This window comes from Pagrus pagrus (assembly GCF_965226575.1).
Source record: "Pagrus pagrus genome assembly, chromosome: 10".
NCBI lineage: Eukaryota > Metazoa > Chordata > Actinopteri > Spariformes > Sparidae > Pagrus > Pagrus pagrus.
The window spans coordinates 11144979-11162324 of record NC_140194.1 but is presented as its reverse complement, the minus strand read 5'-3'; the positions used below and the strand labels follow the sequence as shown (position 1 = coordinate 11162324).

Genomic DNA, 17346 nt, shown 5'->3' with positions numbered 1-17346 from the left:
TGTCCTGGATAAAAAAAGAGCCTTACTACTCAATATTTCTTCCCTTTTTCATCTCTTTTTGTGTTTAATTACAAGAAACTCTTCACAGACAAATTAAATTACAAGTTCCAGCCTCTGTATAAATTGAGATATCTGTTACAGATGATGTGCCGTATAATGGATGCCTAATTTATGTAATTAGACCATTAAGCATAATCTGAGCATATGCTACAAATGCCCTGAGGTCTTCTGCCAGGTACTCCCTCTGATGTCACCCAGACACAACTAATGGAGCGGGCTGCTTTGCCTGCACCATAATCCCACTGTTTGTTAAAATAAACGGCAAAAACAAGAAAAAAATCACCATATTGTAGACTAATATTAGTGTTCGTGTTTGCAAATATAGAAATTAATGCTTTTATTTTCTGGGTTTAAAAAAAAAAATCCTGTTCAAGTGGGCGTCGTGATGAGATGGCCTTTAAGTAGTGTGAGTATCCCGTCATATAGGCTACATTTGCCATCGAGGAGGGTGCAGTAAGAGTCCTCTCTGTCTGCTAATTAATTGTCATTCTGCTGAATATTCATACCTTATCATCAGCGCGTCCTTAATTGCACCGTAAAACATCTCTGGGGGCTGAAATCACCACGGACTTAATTAGCAGCGCGGGCCTATTGGCTGGGTTGGAGAGTTTGCAGCAGACAGACAAACTGTACCTGCCTTCACTGGACGTGCATGCGCTGCACGCGGAGGCTGCAGGTAGACGAGAAATCCCTTTTAAGTCTGCAGGCCTGGTCACGATAATCTGCGTGACGAGAGATTGAAATAATTGCGGTAATTTTCACTCATAATTCGGAGGGATTATACGTATCTGTTCACCTTGAGCAATGATTTGTCTGTCTGTGTGCTCTGTAAGGTAAAGTAAGAAAAAAAGAAAAGAAATCTGACATCATCATAAAAAATAATATATTAAAAGGGTCCAAAACATGTAGACCAATAATTAAAAAATAAAATAAAAAATAAAATAAAAGTAGTTCTTCCACATCAAATTATTTTTATTTCCAAACTTTAATCTCACCCCTCTCCTGCGTAAAAAGCCCCCAGCTTTATATTTCTCTTAATGGTTCCCTGAAAGCCAGATTTTTTTTCTCCCCCTCCTCTTTCTCTCCCTCTCTCTCTCTCTCTCTCTCTCTCTCTCCCTCCGCAGGTCTGGGTGGCAGCATATCTCAACTCGATTCACTGTGACAATATTGTTTGGCTATCATTCGCTGCTTTAGGATGAATGGCATCGATCCTCTTTTAACAACATTTGTTTCCTATTGTGTTCGGGGGGGTGCAGCAGTGGAGGGCAGACGTGTGAAAGTGGCTGTTTGATTCTCTTTTTCATCCCCATGACCTCAGCTTTTGTGTCTCGTCACCCTGGGAATGTCACGCCTCACTACTCTACTTTAAGATGTTTCAGAAAGTGCCCTTTGTTTTCGCTCCTCTTTTTTTTTCTCTTTTTTTTGAAAGCTCACACAAAATTGTTCTTGGTCCCCCCTCCTGCTATAAAGGATACTTCAGGCTGAGGCACGGTTCACAAGTGCAATGCAATTTGGCTTATCCCAACCTTTGTTCGGGTTTCTACAAATGACCAAACATAGTGCAGACTTGATCTACTGCTGCTTGAACTCGGGAGTTTGGGAGCAGCTAAAAACCCTATTCAGATTCAGAGTCATGGTGGTATTTTCAGTGTGTGCATTCGACGGGGACAAAAGGCCTACCAATATCCCATAACCCTGAAGCTCAAAAAGCCACACCGGTCTGTGTGTGAGAGGAGGAGGTAAAGAAAAAAAAAATACTCTTACTGCTCCTGTGTGGCTGGTTAATGCGAGAGTTGCAGGTTAACTTGCAAGGAGTGAGTTGAGACTATGCAAACAAATAGCCGCAAATATTTGCGTAAAAGTCATGCGTAAAATCGCGCGTAAAATCCAAATACCCTCTGTTTAATTTGCTGCGTGCCTTAGTATTTGTATTATTTTAATAGCTCGTATTAATCACACATAACAAAGTCTGACAATTACAAAACCAGCGCCGATTTGACTGCTATGCACACGGACATACTAATCTGAGTGAGAGCCAGCAGCATGATATGTATTTTTTTTTTTCCTTTTTAAATAAACGAATGAATGAATGAATAAACTGGATGTCAGATGATGTTTGGTACTTGGCAGTGTGTTGTCATTATCCGAGATGGGTCGACTGGGCCACTTCCTTTTGGACAAAACCTTTTCAGCTGAACATTAATGGGAAATGACAGGTGTTAAAAGGCACTCTGCAGGGGAAAAACAGCGCTGAAAGTTTTTTAAAACGTGACTTTTTCCAGTTTAAATTTTTCCTAGAATTAAAAAGACACTTTCTACTTTTCCTCTTCCTTTTTTGTGTTGATTCGGGGGTTTTTAGATTGTTAAACAGCCCTCATGCAGCAGCGAGGACGCTCTCCTCTCCTCTCCTCCAGCCTGCTCCTGCTTTCTGGGTGAAAAAATAGCTGCGGTGTCCCCCCGCAATGCGATTCTTTTCGTAATCCGTCAGACTGGTGATGGGGTGCATTGTGGATTTATGGGGGGAAATTAGCATAAATTATGAGCAAATCTGCGTGTGCGTGTGTGTGGTCCCGGGCATTGCAAACCCTCCAAGCGGAAAGGTGGCCCTGGCCAAAAGCTTGAATGGCAATAGCTCAAAATAGGCTTCCCATTTGGTTTTCACATTCATATAATTGACTTATGGATATTTTATACAGTTTTCGCCACACCATCCTCAAGGGTTTATTTGCATTTCTGAAGTACTTTTGAATCTCCTTTACATAAACACAATGGACCTGATTGCCTCATGAAGTTTGGGGTTTTTTGAATAACGCTGTTTGCATTGTGTTGATGTTTTCATATCGTCTGCTTCCTCTGCTCAGCTCTGGGCGAAATTAGCTGAGAAAAACTAATAGTCGGCTCATCAACACACTTGCTCGTGGCTAATTATTTTGTATCGCGTTTCGTCAACAATATTAGAGTGCAATGAGGAAGGAAGGCAAAATGCATCTCATCTGTAAAATCAGCTCATCTTTAGAAAAAAAAAAAAAAAAAAAAAGGTTTGCTCATCACACACAGGGATATTTTTAATAAATCCATGTAGATATTATACAACTCACATCTGCCTTTAAAACAGAACAAATAGTTATGACACTATGTCGTTAAATTGACAATATGCCGAATCATCCTCGCGTCCATTAACATTATATACTCGTGAATTAACTGCAAAGTCCGCTGAAGAAGTATTTTAGCGCATACCTTCACACACTGAGTGCCATCGCAGTTCAATTCCGGTTGCCGAGCCTTTTCACCCCTTTTTCTGTCTTCAAATGGAAATGATTTCCATTGGCCCAAGGTGTCCATGTAAATAGGTGTAAATGAAACCAGATTATGCCTTCCTCCCAGCCCCCTCCTCCCATGGCAATTGTCATGTGATAGCAAAGAGGTGGCACATTAATGGAGCGCCTCTACAGGGGTCTTTTCTGCTCATGTCACTACATAAAACTATCAGATGGTTAGAGGAAGGCCATGGAGGCATCCACTTAGCTCGTCTTATCGAGGACGCCAAATGAAGTCTATTCAGCTCTGCTAGCGGGACAAGCTGACTTACTTTGCAAGAAAGACTTACAGCAGCCGTCACTCCATAAATGTGCACCGTCCGCCCGCCTGCACACTGCAGAGGCGCTCCACCCGGCTGTCGTTTTTACGCGCAACGCAACTCCAGCTCTGCCCGTGCTGAAACTTTTTCCTCCGCGGTTGTTTTCATGAAGAGCGGCAAGCTTTCGCCCAGGAATTAAGGGAGACTACTTTTTTTTTTTTTACTGCTTTTTTTCCTCCCCTGAAAACATCGAGGATGCCTCGTCCAGGGAGAAACACGTACAGCGATCAGAAGCCACCTTACTCCTACATCTCCCTCACTGCCATGGCGATCCAGAGCTGCCCCGAGAAGATGCTGCCTCTCAGTGAAATTTACAAGTTCATCATGGATAGATTCCCTTATTACAGAGAAAACACTCAGCGGTGGCAAAACTCCCTGCGACACAACCTGTCATTCAACGACTGTTTTATTAAGATCCCCCGGCGCCCAGATCAGCCAGGTAAGGGCAGTTTCTGGGCTCTGCACCCCAGCTGCGGGGACATGTTTGAGAATGGAAGTTTCTTGAGACGCCGCAAAAGGTTCAAAGTGTTGACTTCGTCCGATCACTTGGCTCCGAGTAAGCAGTCGGATGCTGCGCATTACCTCCAGCAGCAAGCCAAGCTGAGACTGAGCGCGCTGGCGGCCACCGGCACGCACCTGCCCCAAATGTCAACTTACAACCTCGGAGTGTCTCAGTCGTCAACTTTTAAGCATCCGTTCGCCATCGAGAACATCATCGCCAGAGAGTACAAGGTCCCGGGGAGCCTGGCGTTCTCCACCATGCAGTCCATGTCTGCCGGGTACCCGCTCCACAACCAGCTGACGACAGCCTGGCCCCACATGTACAACACCAGCGTGATTGACACGGCGGCCCCCATCTCCATGGCGAGCAGCGACTACAGTGCCTATGGCATGCCCATCAAGTCCCTGTGTCACGGGGGACAGTCCTTACCGGCTATTCCTGTGCCAATCAAGCCCACCCCGACCTCCATGTCCGGTTTCTCGGCGTTACCGCCACACATCCCCGCCTTTCTATCAAACTCTCCACAGTCTCTGAGCCCGACGTCCCCACAGACAGCGACGAGCCAAAGCAGCCCTGCGACCCCGAGCGAGACTCTGACGAGCCCCTCCACACTGCAGTCTGTGGCGGTGCACTGACCAGCTCAACTCTCACCCGAGTTAACGAACTGCTGGCCGGCTCCCAGGCCTAACCCTTTTACCGAGTCCAAAGTTTATATTTTCTGTCGTCGGAAACTATCAAGGCGAGTTGCAGTTGCATATCGATTTATTTGTGTATGTGTTGAATGTGTCGCTTTAAATTGTGTCATAGAAGTCCAGCACAGAATCGCACAGCGAAGTATTGCTCTTGAAAATATAAATTATTTGATAGTTCTATTTTTCAGTTTATTGTGACATGTGCGTGTTGAACGTGGAGCCACTGAGGAGATCCAGGGGGGGGGAGTTTGTTTTTGGCACCGTCGACTCTTGATTTTTGAGGTGCTTGTAATTCCCGTGGCAGTTTTCCTCTTCAGTCTGATCGAATAGCAAAACTTTTGCACCGTTCCTGTGTGACCACTGTAATGTCAATGAAATTGCGAGGCAATGGCTCTGTGTTTTTGTTTGCTTCTACTACTGGAATGATGGGTAAGGGTATACCAAATAGGACTAGGGTTTAGATTTGTTCTTACCATCCCTGTACAAAAAGAAAAAAAAAAAGAAGAAAAAAAGCAAACTGAGTTATGAAAATCTTTTCAAAATGGAAAAGTAGTATTGTGAGACGTCCTCAAAATGCAAGATGTGAATATTGCAAATAACTGATACTGAAATGTTGTAAAATGCACTTTTTAGTTTTATGTTTTAGATATCTATTTTCCAGAAAATGTTCTGTGAAGCATTTAATTTAAAAGGCTGTGGTGACCATGTGTATCAGATGCTGTAAATTTGTACTTTTTTTTTTATTTTTATTTTTATTTTTTAGGTAAAGCATGCATTCTAAAAATTTGTGTTGTTCCTGTTGTTGTTATTGCTGTTGTTTTGTTTTTGTTTGTTTTATTATTTTTTTTTGCAAGCATGCGTGCTTTCGGAAAAAAAGTGTGCAAACAGTCTGCAAATGAATTGGAAAAAAAAAAAAAGGAAAAAAAAGCTGGTCATCGAAATATTTTCTCATTAAAAGTGAAGTAAACAATCAAAAATGTTTCTGAAGATTTAATTTAAGACGGTGCTTATTATCATTATTATTATTATTATTATTATTATTATTATTATTACATGTCTCGGAAAACATATTGTTATGGTTATTATTCAAATGGCAGAAAATCTTTTTCGTCGGATTTCTCCCTTCAGTAATAATAGTAATAATAATAATAATAATAATAATAATAATAATAATAATAATACTTTCATTCTTCTTGTATCCGGACCTGTGTGATTTCAGAGTGTGAGAGTTGCACTGAGGCAGTGGGGAGAGAAATGAGTCGTGCAGTCGATTAGGATGCATGGAGTTGCGATGCCATGGTCACAGCGCAGACAACTGGGCTCATTCATCAAGCTGTAGGCTAAACACAATTAAGCCCAACAATAAACATTAAGAAAAGGCTGCACACAGTGTCCGATTTAATATCGTCACATATTTTTTTTCGACTTCTAGCAGTCAGTGTCACGTTGATTTTTTTTTTTCTCGGTTTCGACCGCATCGCAGGATCTTTTTTTTATTCAACAGGTTTATAAACAGGCAGAAGAAGTGCATAAAATACATTTTCTTCCTTTTATTCGATTCTTTTTTATTTTTTAAGAATGGCTTAAATAAAATAAAAAAAAAATAATAAAAAACGCGCTTTATCTGCCTCCCCTATAGAAAGCTGCAGCCTATTTCGGGGTATTAAACAAATACATTAGAATTCCGTCACTTTATGCAATCGAGTAGATCAAATAAAGGGGTCTCGGGCCACTTCATTCCCCCTCATTCACTTGAATTGAAAGTGCAAAGAATAGCAAACTTAGACTGGGCCACCAATGTAGATTTAGCCTTTTTTCAGCAAGACAAAAAGACTGATTTTTCACAAACACATTGCTGACTGGGGAACTAGGAAACGAGCTGCAAGACCCTTTTGGAATTTAAATCCACCCCTCCCCCCATGGACTGTTTGGACAACAGTGTTAGTTTTTTTCTTCTTCTTCTTCTTCTTCCTCTTCTTCTTCTTCTTTCCCCCCCTCCTCACTTTGTGCATTTGTGTGTGTAACATTAATTCTGACTCTGGATGATTAAATGTATTGAAAGTGCAACGCCAGATTACAAGCTTTAATTTTGAAACCCGATTTATTTTGTTTTCTGGTTTTTTTAATACAATTACAATTTAAATCACATTAACAAGCATGTGCGACCTTTTTTTTTTTTTTTTTTTAACTGAGCACATTCAAGCAATTTAATCCAGCAACACGTGTGTCACACACATTGTGCCAACATATAATGACAATATTTATTACACATTTATACTCATGCATAATTTCTCCTATTCATTTGGATTTCAGTGTACTTACTTCTGTCTTATTTTGAATGTATTGCACTGTTATAAGTAAAATATTTATGGAAAATATATAGATGGATGTTTGAAAAGAACTTTTGTGAATTACAAGTCATTTATGGTGAAGTCCTGTTAAATGTAAAAATGACCAAAACTTTCCACTTGATGTTTTTGGAGCAGAGAGAGCAACATCATCATCAAGTTTATTTATATAGCACATTTCATACAACAGGCATAGAGTCAATGTGCTTAAAGATAAAAAAAATAAAAAGTAAACACTACTGACAAAATCATATACGATAAAAACATATAAGATAAGAAGATATAGCATATATAAAAACAGACCTGCACGGGGATGATTTTATAAGGAGATGGCTGAAATGTTGCACATAAATGGTATGAAGTCAGTCTAGACAAACACAACGAGGGCATTGTTTGGCTGGCACTCAGTTCCATTACACTTAAACTAATAACCACCTTTAGCATTTCCTGCACAAAATGTTCAAACAAGCAAATAAATGTAACCCCTGAGAGGAAAAAGTGTAAAACTGCTGGCACTAAAAAATGATGTAACAGGTGGGAGGAAACACATATCAGACCCCGCCACGTAGGAAACTCATCAGACACCTGACAGTCAGATAAATAGCCTGGAAAACATCATTCTGAATAAAAATAACTCTAATATTTTTTTTCTAATCTGCAAATCTACTCCATTTTAAGCATTTCCTCCCTATCCAAATAAAATCTGTTTTTGCTATTATCCGGGCAATATCCTCCACAGTTCAGCAGCATCAGTATGAACTCAGTTGTATAATCCGAGTCTGCATTGTCCTTGTTCTCTCAACTATGTTCCACTTAGACAAAGAAGAAGGTCATCTTCGGCAGGGGATGAAATATAGACCACATGCAAAACCCCAATGTTGTAGTTTAATTAAAATAATTCATTAAAGTGGAGGCCCAAGGTAATTAGCATGTATAATTTATGATTTGCTTAATGCATGCAGGCAGTGGCCTCCGCAATAAACTCAACTTAACCTCAAGTAGGGAGCTGATACGGACAGGGTGCTGTTATTTACTGTGTGTTTATTGTTTGGATATTTGTCAAGAGGAAGTGTTTGATAAAACCCCGGCCGTTATCCTGCTTCCACTGCACACAAACAACTTATTTGCTTATGAGTTTATCTTGTGGATTTATGCTCACTCAGAGAAGGAGCTGTCAGATTGGAGATATTGGGAATTCACCTTTTCTCTTTGGCATACATGTGTGTTCACCGTTATCCTGCTGGTCACCAAAGTGTTGAAAATAGTTGGTGCTGGCTCTTTGAGGCTGACAGAATGAGGACATGGACCAAACACCACAAAGGTAGCTCCTCTTCTCTCCCACAGCAGACTGTCAGCGCTGACTTTTAAAGAGGAGGCAAAATAATCAGTGATAGACAAAACTTGCATTAATTATGCTCGGCGAATGTGTCAATCCTTGACAAGGCTTTGACATTTTGAAACATGGCTAGTGGCTATGTTTTATTTTTTCCTGCAAGTGCATGTAGTTTTTTATAAAAACAACAAAGTAAAACAAATATTTTCAGACGGAGCTGCGGACCACGGTAAACACATTTATTTTAGCAAAGCAACTCAGTGATGGGTGGGAAGGAGCTGCTGAATGCAAATCCTTATTATCAGGCACTTATATGTGACCTTCTATGACTCTTTTAACCATGGTTGCACAAATCACACATAGTAAATCTTTCAAATCACAAGATTTGGTCAGAAATCTTTATTCGACATCACAAAAGAATAGTGCATTGTGGGAATAATACCCCTACAAGTGCAACCCCTGTCCTCACGGTGCACATCATCATTATGAGACTATATGGTTAAATCATCAGTCATAATGTGTGACTCCCAGGCTAAATACATTACATGGCTGTGTCGGAGGGCAAAGGGCAGGTATAGTGGGCAGCTGCAGGGAGAGAGAGGCAGGGGAGTGCAGCAGCATTCAAGGCTGGCTCAGCCAAACACCCATGTGTGCATGAAATTAGAGTGTCAACATCTGATTCATGCTGCTGGGTGGTGACTGTGAAACAAATTATGTCAGCGGGTGGCAGCGGCGAAATTCCACTGAGCTGCAGCAGACAGTGGCTATATACGCGCAAGTTACAGCAGGCCGTAGATTTGAGAGGTTTTATAAACTGTGATGAAACTTTTTAACGTGATAAATTTAAAGGTTCTCGCTTCGTATTCGGGCTTGTCACAAAAAAAATGAGTGAAAATATATTTGGAAGAGTTTTTTCGCTGTGTTCCTGAGCTGCAGACGGTGAAATTTAAGCTCTCTAATGGAAGTAGGTGTCGTAAAGAAGATGTAATGGTCCTAGGAAATGGGGTGGTAATTGTTATTCAAGATAAGGATGCATATTGTCCCAGATGGGGTGTGTGAGGTGCAAATGAAAGAGTTCCTGCTCTGACATTGTCAGCAGTGAAAAAACAAGGTTTTCATGTGCAAAAATTTCACATTCAGGAAACATTTTCCCAAATGTAATTTTAAGTGGAAACATATTTTGCAAACACCGATCCTTCGCCTGTTGCTCTTGATGTTTCCTCCTTTTCTCCTTCTGTTTTTGTGGAGTTTTTCCCAATCTGAACAATGTCGGAGACATTGCCATATGCCAAACAGATTGTAAAGCCCTTTAAGGCAAAATGTGTGGTTTCCAGCTAATAAAACATACTTGACATTTCTCAACTAACAACCTCAGATGTGTTTTCTTTGGACAGGACAGTGGTTTCACAATGCTGTGACAGCAAAACTGTCATATTTTCCAACATGTGAGGCAACCCGACGCTGTCTCTGTACATATAGATGTCTTGTTATTGGCTCCTGAGAGTGTGAAAATGTGAGGCAGGTTCAGACAGACAACCAACAGAAAAAACATCCATCACACTTCAGGCTCCAGGCCTGTCAACCTCAACCTCACATCTGACTCACATGGACCTCGCCTTAATCTCATTGTTAAAGTGAGTTAAGCAAAAGTTACAATGGGGAAGGTGTGATGATAGTCTCTAATTCTATTGTGTAAATTTTTGATTAATCCGTTTTTATTCCCTAGTTTCAAAATTCGCATACTTATGGAGGGTGTGTTCGGAGAGCCCGAAGTGTCTGCTCTGTCCCAGCTTGTCCTACTGAATAGGTATTTGATAATCACATCTATTTCTTAATTACACAGTCCCACAGCTAGAGTCTGACCAAATGCTTGCTGATGCAGAGCTTCAGTGTGGGAAGCCTACTAAATACAAACAAGCAGCTTTAATGAAGGCACTTAACAGATTTGACACTGCAATGTTTTTGCTTCTCAAGTGCTTTAGCTGTTAGGTGTTAGAACTGTAACAGATTCTGTGGATTTTAGCAGCCCGCTATTTCCCCTTTTAAATGTGGGACGAAAAGCTAATTCATCACCTTTCCTTGGGATCTTATCGTACCCTCTCCAGCCATAAACTAACACTTACGCAGGACTTCAAAGGTGCACAAGATAGCAGAGGTGAGAAAAGGGGCCTGCATCCACTTGGGGCCAGTTCCTTCCAGAGATGAGATGGAGCTGATTAGCAGGAGTGTGCAGCGGGGGCCCCGTGGGGCAGCAGCTGGAGGAGCACTCCCCACGGGAGCAGGGAGAGGTGTGAGTTTTGACAGCTCCTGTCTCTCCCCTCTGGATACTGCAGGGTCAGGGCACCCTCAGCGGGCCCGGGCGCCGTGCTGGATAGGAAGTCGGCAGTAATTGCCATTCAGCCGGTGGGACAGAGGCAAGAGGCAACAATAACCGGCGAAGAGCACACAGCCCGTTTCCTCTTTGTCTTGATGTGTTTGAGGAAGGATGCTACCTCCTCTCTGACAGAACAAAGCCGCAATAAAGTTCTCACAATCAAATGCAATCTTGCAGAAGTTGCAGAGGAAGACGCATCATTCTGGCGGGGCTGCTGCACACTCTGAGGCTTTTTGCTATCCCAGAGAAGGCCCAGATGGCTGATTGTTATTGCATAACAAGGCTGCATTGTTTTGTTAATGTAACTTCATCTGTCTTTGATGTAATCTCATGTTGTCCTGGCCAGTGTGAAAATCCCTATCAAGTGCATGATCCGGCACTACGCTCATTGTGATTGTGATAATCTCCTGCATTGAAATTCCACTTTGTTCCTTTGTTTCTTTGTTAGTGAACACAATGTGAGGTTAATTAGCAGCCACTGGTAGCCTCTGCGTTCCTGGATACTTCATCACAGCTGAAGTGTACTCCTCACTCAGGGCCGCTGGCACTAACAAGACCAAACACACGGCCTGGAGCCAATTGAAAGTAAGCAGAATACAAACGCAGCAGCAACTTAATCCCTTTCAGACAGAAACACACAGGCCTCAGAACCATCATCTGTAATTGTTTCTACACGTCATTAATTGCTCTTTCCTCTCTTGGAGTGAAAACACACAAAGGAGGGATCAGCTAAACCAGAAACCTTTATGCAGAAAAAGGTTGCCGCGATCAGGTTTGTCAAACATTAAAAGGCTTTAATGTGGTTATTATTTGATTCTGAGGTGTCACAGTGTAATTTTCTGTTTCTTCTGTGGCGCAGAAGCTCTTCACACTGCATTTATCTGCAATATTGCCCTTCCGCCACTTCAGATCTCCCCATTCCCTGGTGGTCTAATTTATGTTAAGTCACAAACCTCCCCTATGGCTGTTTTGAAATGTTCAGAATGGAGACTGTGTGCTCCAGGTTTATGCCAGCGCCACAATCCCCTGTATAATTGTTCTCTATGGGAAAGCACATCTCAGTGAAACCATCTGCAAGTCCATGGGGCAGTTTCCTAAGAATGAGTGGACTTCTTAGGGGGTTCCACCGCAATCCAGTTTCTCTTGTGAAGCAAGTAATTAATTCAAATCTCAGGAAGTCAATAGCTGCTCGGATCAGAGGCACGTAGCACACAGCTGCTGATACCTCCGAACGCACGGCTTGTCTTCTCAGGAAGTCGCCAAACAAAAAGGTCACAATGGGCGCACACACCCATACACGGCTCAGATAACGCTCGTTTTAAACTGTGATTTTTGTGTACTCTTATCGTGCGTTGCACACTTCATTAATCTGAATCGTAGTGATGATAGGAGTCACCAATGCTCTTGGGAAATGTGGTTCTTTATGAATGATGTAATATGCCGTCATCAAACAAGCTTTCAAGGCCCTGTGGTTCCTCTAGCTACAATTATTTTATCTCTGATTAGTTTTTTCTTGAAATTAATGTAAAAAAAAAAATAATAACCTGCCACTGCCATTAAGGAAAACATTGATTTAACTTGGCAGGGTCTTTGTTTCTTGAGATCCTCTTCGCATGGAGTTGAGTTGCTCCAAAATGTGGGCACAGAAGCCCCAGTTTGTGTGGCGGTTTTTGTGATGATGCGTTCAAAAAGTGGCGTTCCTCTCATTTTCCACTTTTTTTGGGTCATTAAATTCATTAGCAAAAGCGCAGAATGATGAAACGTGATGAAAGAGCCAGGGCAGCACTTTAAGAACCACAAATGAACATCACTTGGTTGGTTGGTGCATCCATCTTTCTTTTCTAAAGTAGAGCGAATGAGGGGACTGAGCCACTTTGAGTTACTTTATTCTTAAAGTTGACCAGTTTTGTGCCACCACATCTCTGTTTTTGGAGTCATTTCAAGGGGGAAAAAAAACCTTAACTCAAACTTCCGTCTCTCCCAATTGACAGTATGATCTCCGAGCTGTGGGGCAGAGATCAGCAGGAGAGGAAGGCTCGGTGTGTGGGGAGGGAAAGTCTCTGATTCACAGGCAGTAAACTTCCCTCTCCCCTTCTTCTCGAGACAGGGCAGGGCTGGGCTAAATGCCTCGCTGGGCTGCTCCCTACAGCTCATTGTTATTGGGCCCATGGAGGAAGCCACTGCTGTGCTTCCAGCCTGTCACTGACAACAAGTGTAAATAAGGATCTAAATAACAAACAGAGGAATGCAAGCCTGTGTGACACAGTGAGCTTCAGCTTTAGCTCCGCACTGGCCACCTTAATGACTCGCTTAAAGGGAGCGTGCAATGGTCGGCTAATTTCTTTTCTTTTGGCATCATTAGATGGCACTGTAGTGGACAAATGAAAAGCAGGGCCAGTGTGTGTGTGTGTGTGTGTGTGTGTGTGTGTGTGTGTGTGTCATGGCGTTGGCCTTGTTTTTAAGCCCAAAGAACAAAGAGGTGGACAAGTGATAAGTAGAAAAATACCATTTTCCCCACTGTGGCTTCTGAACATTTTATGAAAAAATGCCTCAATGCAGAATGATCGACACTCTGCCTGGGCCCTGCAGCAGCAAATTAATTATAAGCCTTATTTATAATTCCACATGTTAAGTATCTCAAGTAAGTCTGCAGCATAAAGGTCATGCTAGTTATAACTTGTGTTCAACACATCCAAAAAGCTCTCCTCCTTCAACACTTGTTTTTCAAACTTCCTAATGACGTTTCTCACGAGAGCAAAGTAAACATTTTTGTTTGCATATGATTTTTCCGACTGTGACTAAATCCCCATGGTGTCACCCGAGTCTCCTTCCACTTGACCTTTGACAGTCAGGAGCTCTCCTTCTCACTTCATGGAGTGTGTGTTGTGCAGCCTGATTGAGGGTCCTCGAGCATATCGGCGAGTTATGAGTCCAGCTCCTTGTGACACCCTCTCTGGTTTGGCGAGAGCGTTGTGCAGGACTGGAAAAGGGCTTGCCCTCCTGGCCACAAATCAGCCGGGAAAGCAAGCTTGTATCTTCAAAGGGCGGGCTCCCCCCGCCGTGATTTACAGCCCCCACAGAGACGAAGTTAGGCACGGCCACTGTCTCTGCACCTGGGCCTTTATCAAGCGGCCAGGATGAGCTCTTTGCAGAAGACATTCAAATGTACAAGGAGCAGATTAGGCTGACTCAATCTTCTTTTGCTCGGAGAGAGAGAGAGAAAGAAAGAGAACCGGCTGACTTCAAAAAGACCTCCTTCCCTCTGCTGCTTGAATGAGTGAAAGGATTCGGGAATGAAAACAGCCTTGTGTATTCAAAGTGCTAATTCACAACTTATTCCTCTAATACACTCATGAAGCACTTTTAATTGTGTTAGTTCGCATTCCAAAGACATGTTTGTAGCTTTTAATTGGAGGTCTCTTTGAAATCATTCAAATGTATGACTTGTGGGGCCAACTTAAACAGTTCTCATGTGCTTGGCGTGGAGGCTGGCTGGCTTTCATTCCCAGGCCTGGGTGGCACTCAGTGGCCATTAAAGTGTTCCTGAGATTATCTAAATATAATGTTGGTTTGTATGTTATTTCATCGTCATCATCATCATTATAAGTTAAGTGTTAAGCTAAGTTACTTATGTTAAGTGATTATTGATGGTGACTAAAAATGTACAATGATTTGTTAATTTAGACCTTTTGATGGGTCCTTTTGTTCTTTAATCTTCCTGTTTTACATATAAATATTTGTTTCTAAGTATAGAGGCGATTAAAAAATGCTTGACTGAAAAATTTGATGACTTTTATAAAATCAGTGAAGAAAGTCACATTTTTAATTGTATTACTGATCCTTTGCTTTTCAAGAAAAAGGAACTACATTGCAATCTTTGTAAAGAAGAAACCAGGGAAGTAGGTTTAGTATCATATAACTGGATAAAAGTGTTATATTATCATAAAATTACATTTTCTAAATGCAAAAAACTGCCATTTTTAGTATATTAATGTTTAAGTTTTAGAGGATTTTCCCGTAATTGTAATATTTATATAATATTTTAATGTATGTGTGAACTGGAAAGGACGTGAATGTGTGTGGGTCCTGTATGGGAGCAGGGAGGACTACAGCATGTTTCTCTGTCAATCCCCACACATGTCCGCAGCGTTCAATACACTTTGGCAACCTCTGCAGGTCTCAGTTACTTTTTTCAGATAAACTATGGACTTTCTTTCTCCCTGAGTGAATTCTTTCTTAAGCCATTCTGCTTTCCTCTCCTGAATCATCCTTTAATCCAGAGAAAAGGCCCCGAGAACTGGCTGTCATTTAATGCGGCCGCTGCCAGGACTCTTAGCTTAAATAAAGTCAGTGTAGCATGAATCTAATTCTGTGGATGTATGGGCCTGGGACGGTGAATGTTGCGTCTGGAGAGCCAGTCCTCCTCAAAACCCTCCGTGCGAATGCCTGGCGACTGCACGGTTACCCACAGTGAAAGGACCACCCACTTAGGGTTGAGAGGGGATTTGAAGCTTCCCTGCCTGCTCATTCCTTTCCAGGCCCTTTCTGATACTGTTTGCGGCTCATCCAATTGTGCCACTCTCAACGTTACTCTATAGCTCTCTGAAAGCGAGCTTCAACTGTCAATCTTCCTTTTCTGATGATATCCGTGTGTATGTTGATACATCTTGAGGGATTTCCTGAAGACCTTAAGTATACTTTATTAGATCTTGTTAATAGTTAAGTTCATAACAAACAGAGGCTTAGCAAATATTGAATTTAGACTCTGGGCTTTTAGTTTTATCCGCACAGAATATACATATGAACAGTGCCGATGCAAAGTCTGTTTGGTGAACCTGATGAGGAAACTGTTGTTGTTGTGAGGGCCAAATACAGAGGAAGAAATGACTTTGAAACACTTAACATCTGTAATTTTTGCTATAAGACCCATACTGAAATTTAATATATGACATATATGCCCCTATATCAAGAGTGATGCTGCCATAAATGTTACCTATAAGGCAATATATGATTATAACACACATACATCCTTGGATATGTGGAGATATATGTTTGTAACATATATGACATTCCCATAGTGAAAACTGTATATGAAAAATGTCTATATGTTGACCATTTTGTTGGTATTGTATGCTGCAGCCATACATGTAACAATTTATATATGTAAAGATTAAAATGTATATGAAATACCCATAATAAAATGTGTAAATGTATATACATGAAAACATTTGGAATAATGTAAGTAAACAACTCAACAAACTATATAACAAAAATCTAGTTGTTTTTAGACATTTAATGCCGTAATGTTACATATGACATCTTAAATCAAATACTATTTATGCCTCTTACGAAAGCTTATGTACAAATCTCAATATTTAGTGTTAACTTGTTGCACAATATTCTCAATTGCTCCTGTAGTTTGAATTTCAATGCTTTCTCCCCAACGTCCGCGGGGCTTCCCTCTCCGCTTTTGCCAGTTTTCTTTGAGGTCTTGTATATTTGGATTTCCCGCTTCACTGCTCCACCCCAACATGTTCATTTCCAACTGCCCATCTCCATTTACAACCTGTTTTTATCAACTTTTTTCACAAAGCACAACAAAACAGAGGGAGGGGAGCCTCACTGCTTGTGGGGGGCGAACACAGCCAGGAACATTGTCCATGAACTTCTCCTCATCTACATCCCCCAGTGTTATAGACAAACAATCCTTTCCATATGCAGTGGACGGGGTCATGGCGTTAACAGAAGGAGGAATGCTTTGGGGAGAAAATATTGTTCAGCAATGACACAGAAGTAATTTGGGTCTCGCTGAGTGATTTCATCAGGGCCTTTTGTTGCCTCAAAGTGTTTGACCCAGAGGTCCCTGTCAGCCCTGTTGTTAATGGGAGCCGGAGCAGAGTGACAGCCCCAGAAAGTAAAACATTTTACTACTAATAGTGGGCCTCCAGAGGCTTAGGCATAAATATTTAAGCTCTTCTCCCTTGTCCCAAATACTGGGGGGTCTCCATGGTGCATTTATCTATAATGCAAGAAAAAGAGCAAATATATCCGCTAGATGCTACTTTACCGGCTTGTTGGCACTTTTTCCCCCCTCAGAGTTGTTAAATGGAATAAGAGGGTGAGTTAACTAAAAGTTTTGCAGTAGGACTGTGTGTTGTGCTTAAAACCTCATCCAGCTTCTCAGGACTGCATAACTACAAATATAAACTCCCATCATCAAAGAGGTCTGAGAAGATTTCCCTAATATAGCCTAGCATGAAGGGAAGGTACTAGCCCCGGCCTATTTCTCAAAGTAAACTTCATTAAAAAGGCTATGTGGCTTGTGAAGGTGGTCTGACGTGCCTTGAATGATGGTCTCCACAAACAAAGCTGCTACACAAGCCATCGAATTATCTCTGTC

At 41.6% G+C, this 17346-nt stretch overlaps 1 protein-coding gene across 1 annotated transcript; it reads left to right on the top strand.

Moving 5' to 3' along the window:
• The first annotated feature begins 3523 nt into the window (after positions 1-3523).
• On the top strand, positions 3524-5885 carry foxb1a (forkhead box B1a). The gene has a single exon (XM_084363759.1). It carries the CDS (start codon positions 3893-3895, stop codon positions 4832-4834), a length of 942 nt encoding a protein of 313 aa, XP_084219885.1. The 5' UTR covers positions 3524-3892; the 3' UTR covers positions 4835-5885.
• The last annotated feature ends 11461 nt before the right edge of the window (positions 5886-17346 follow it).

Excerpts from the sequence above, each read along its gene's own strand:
- foxb1a (XM_084363759.1), top strand. The coding sequence starts at position 3,893 with ATGCCTCGTCCAGGGAGAAACACGTACAGCGATCAGAAGCCACCTTAC.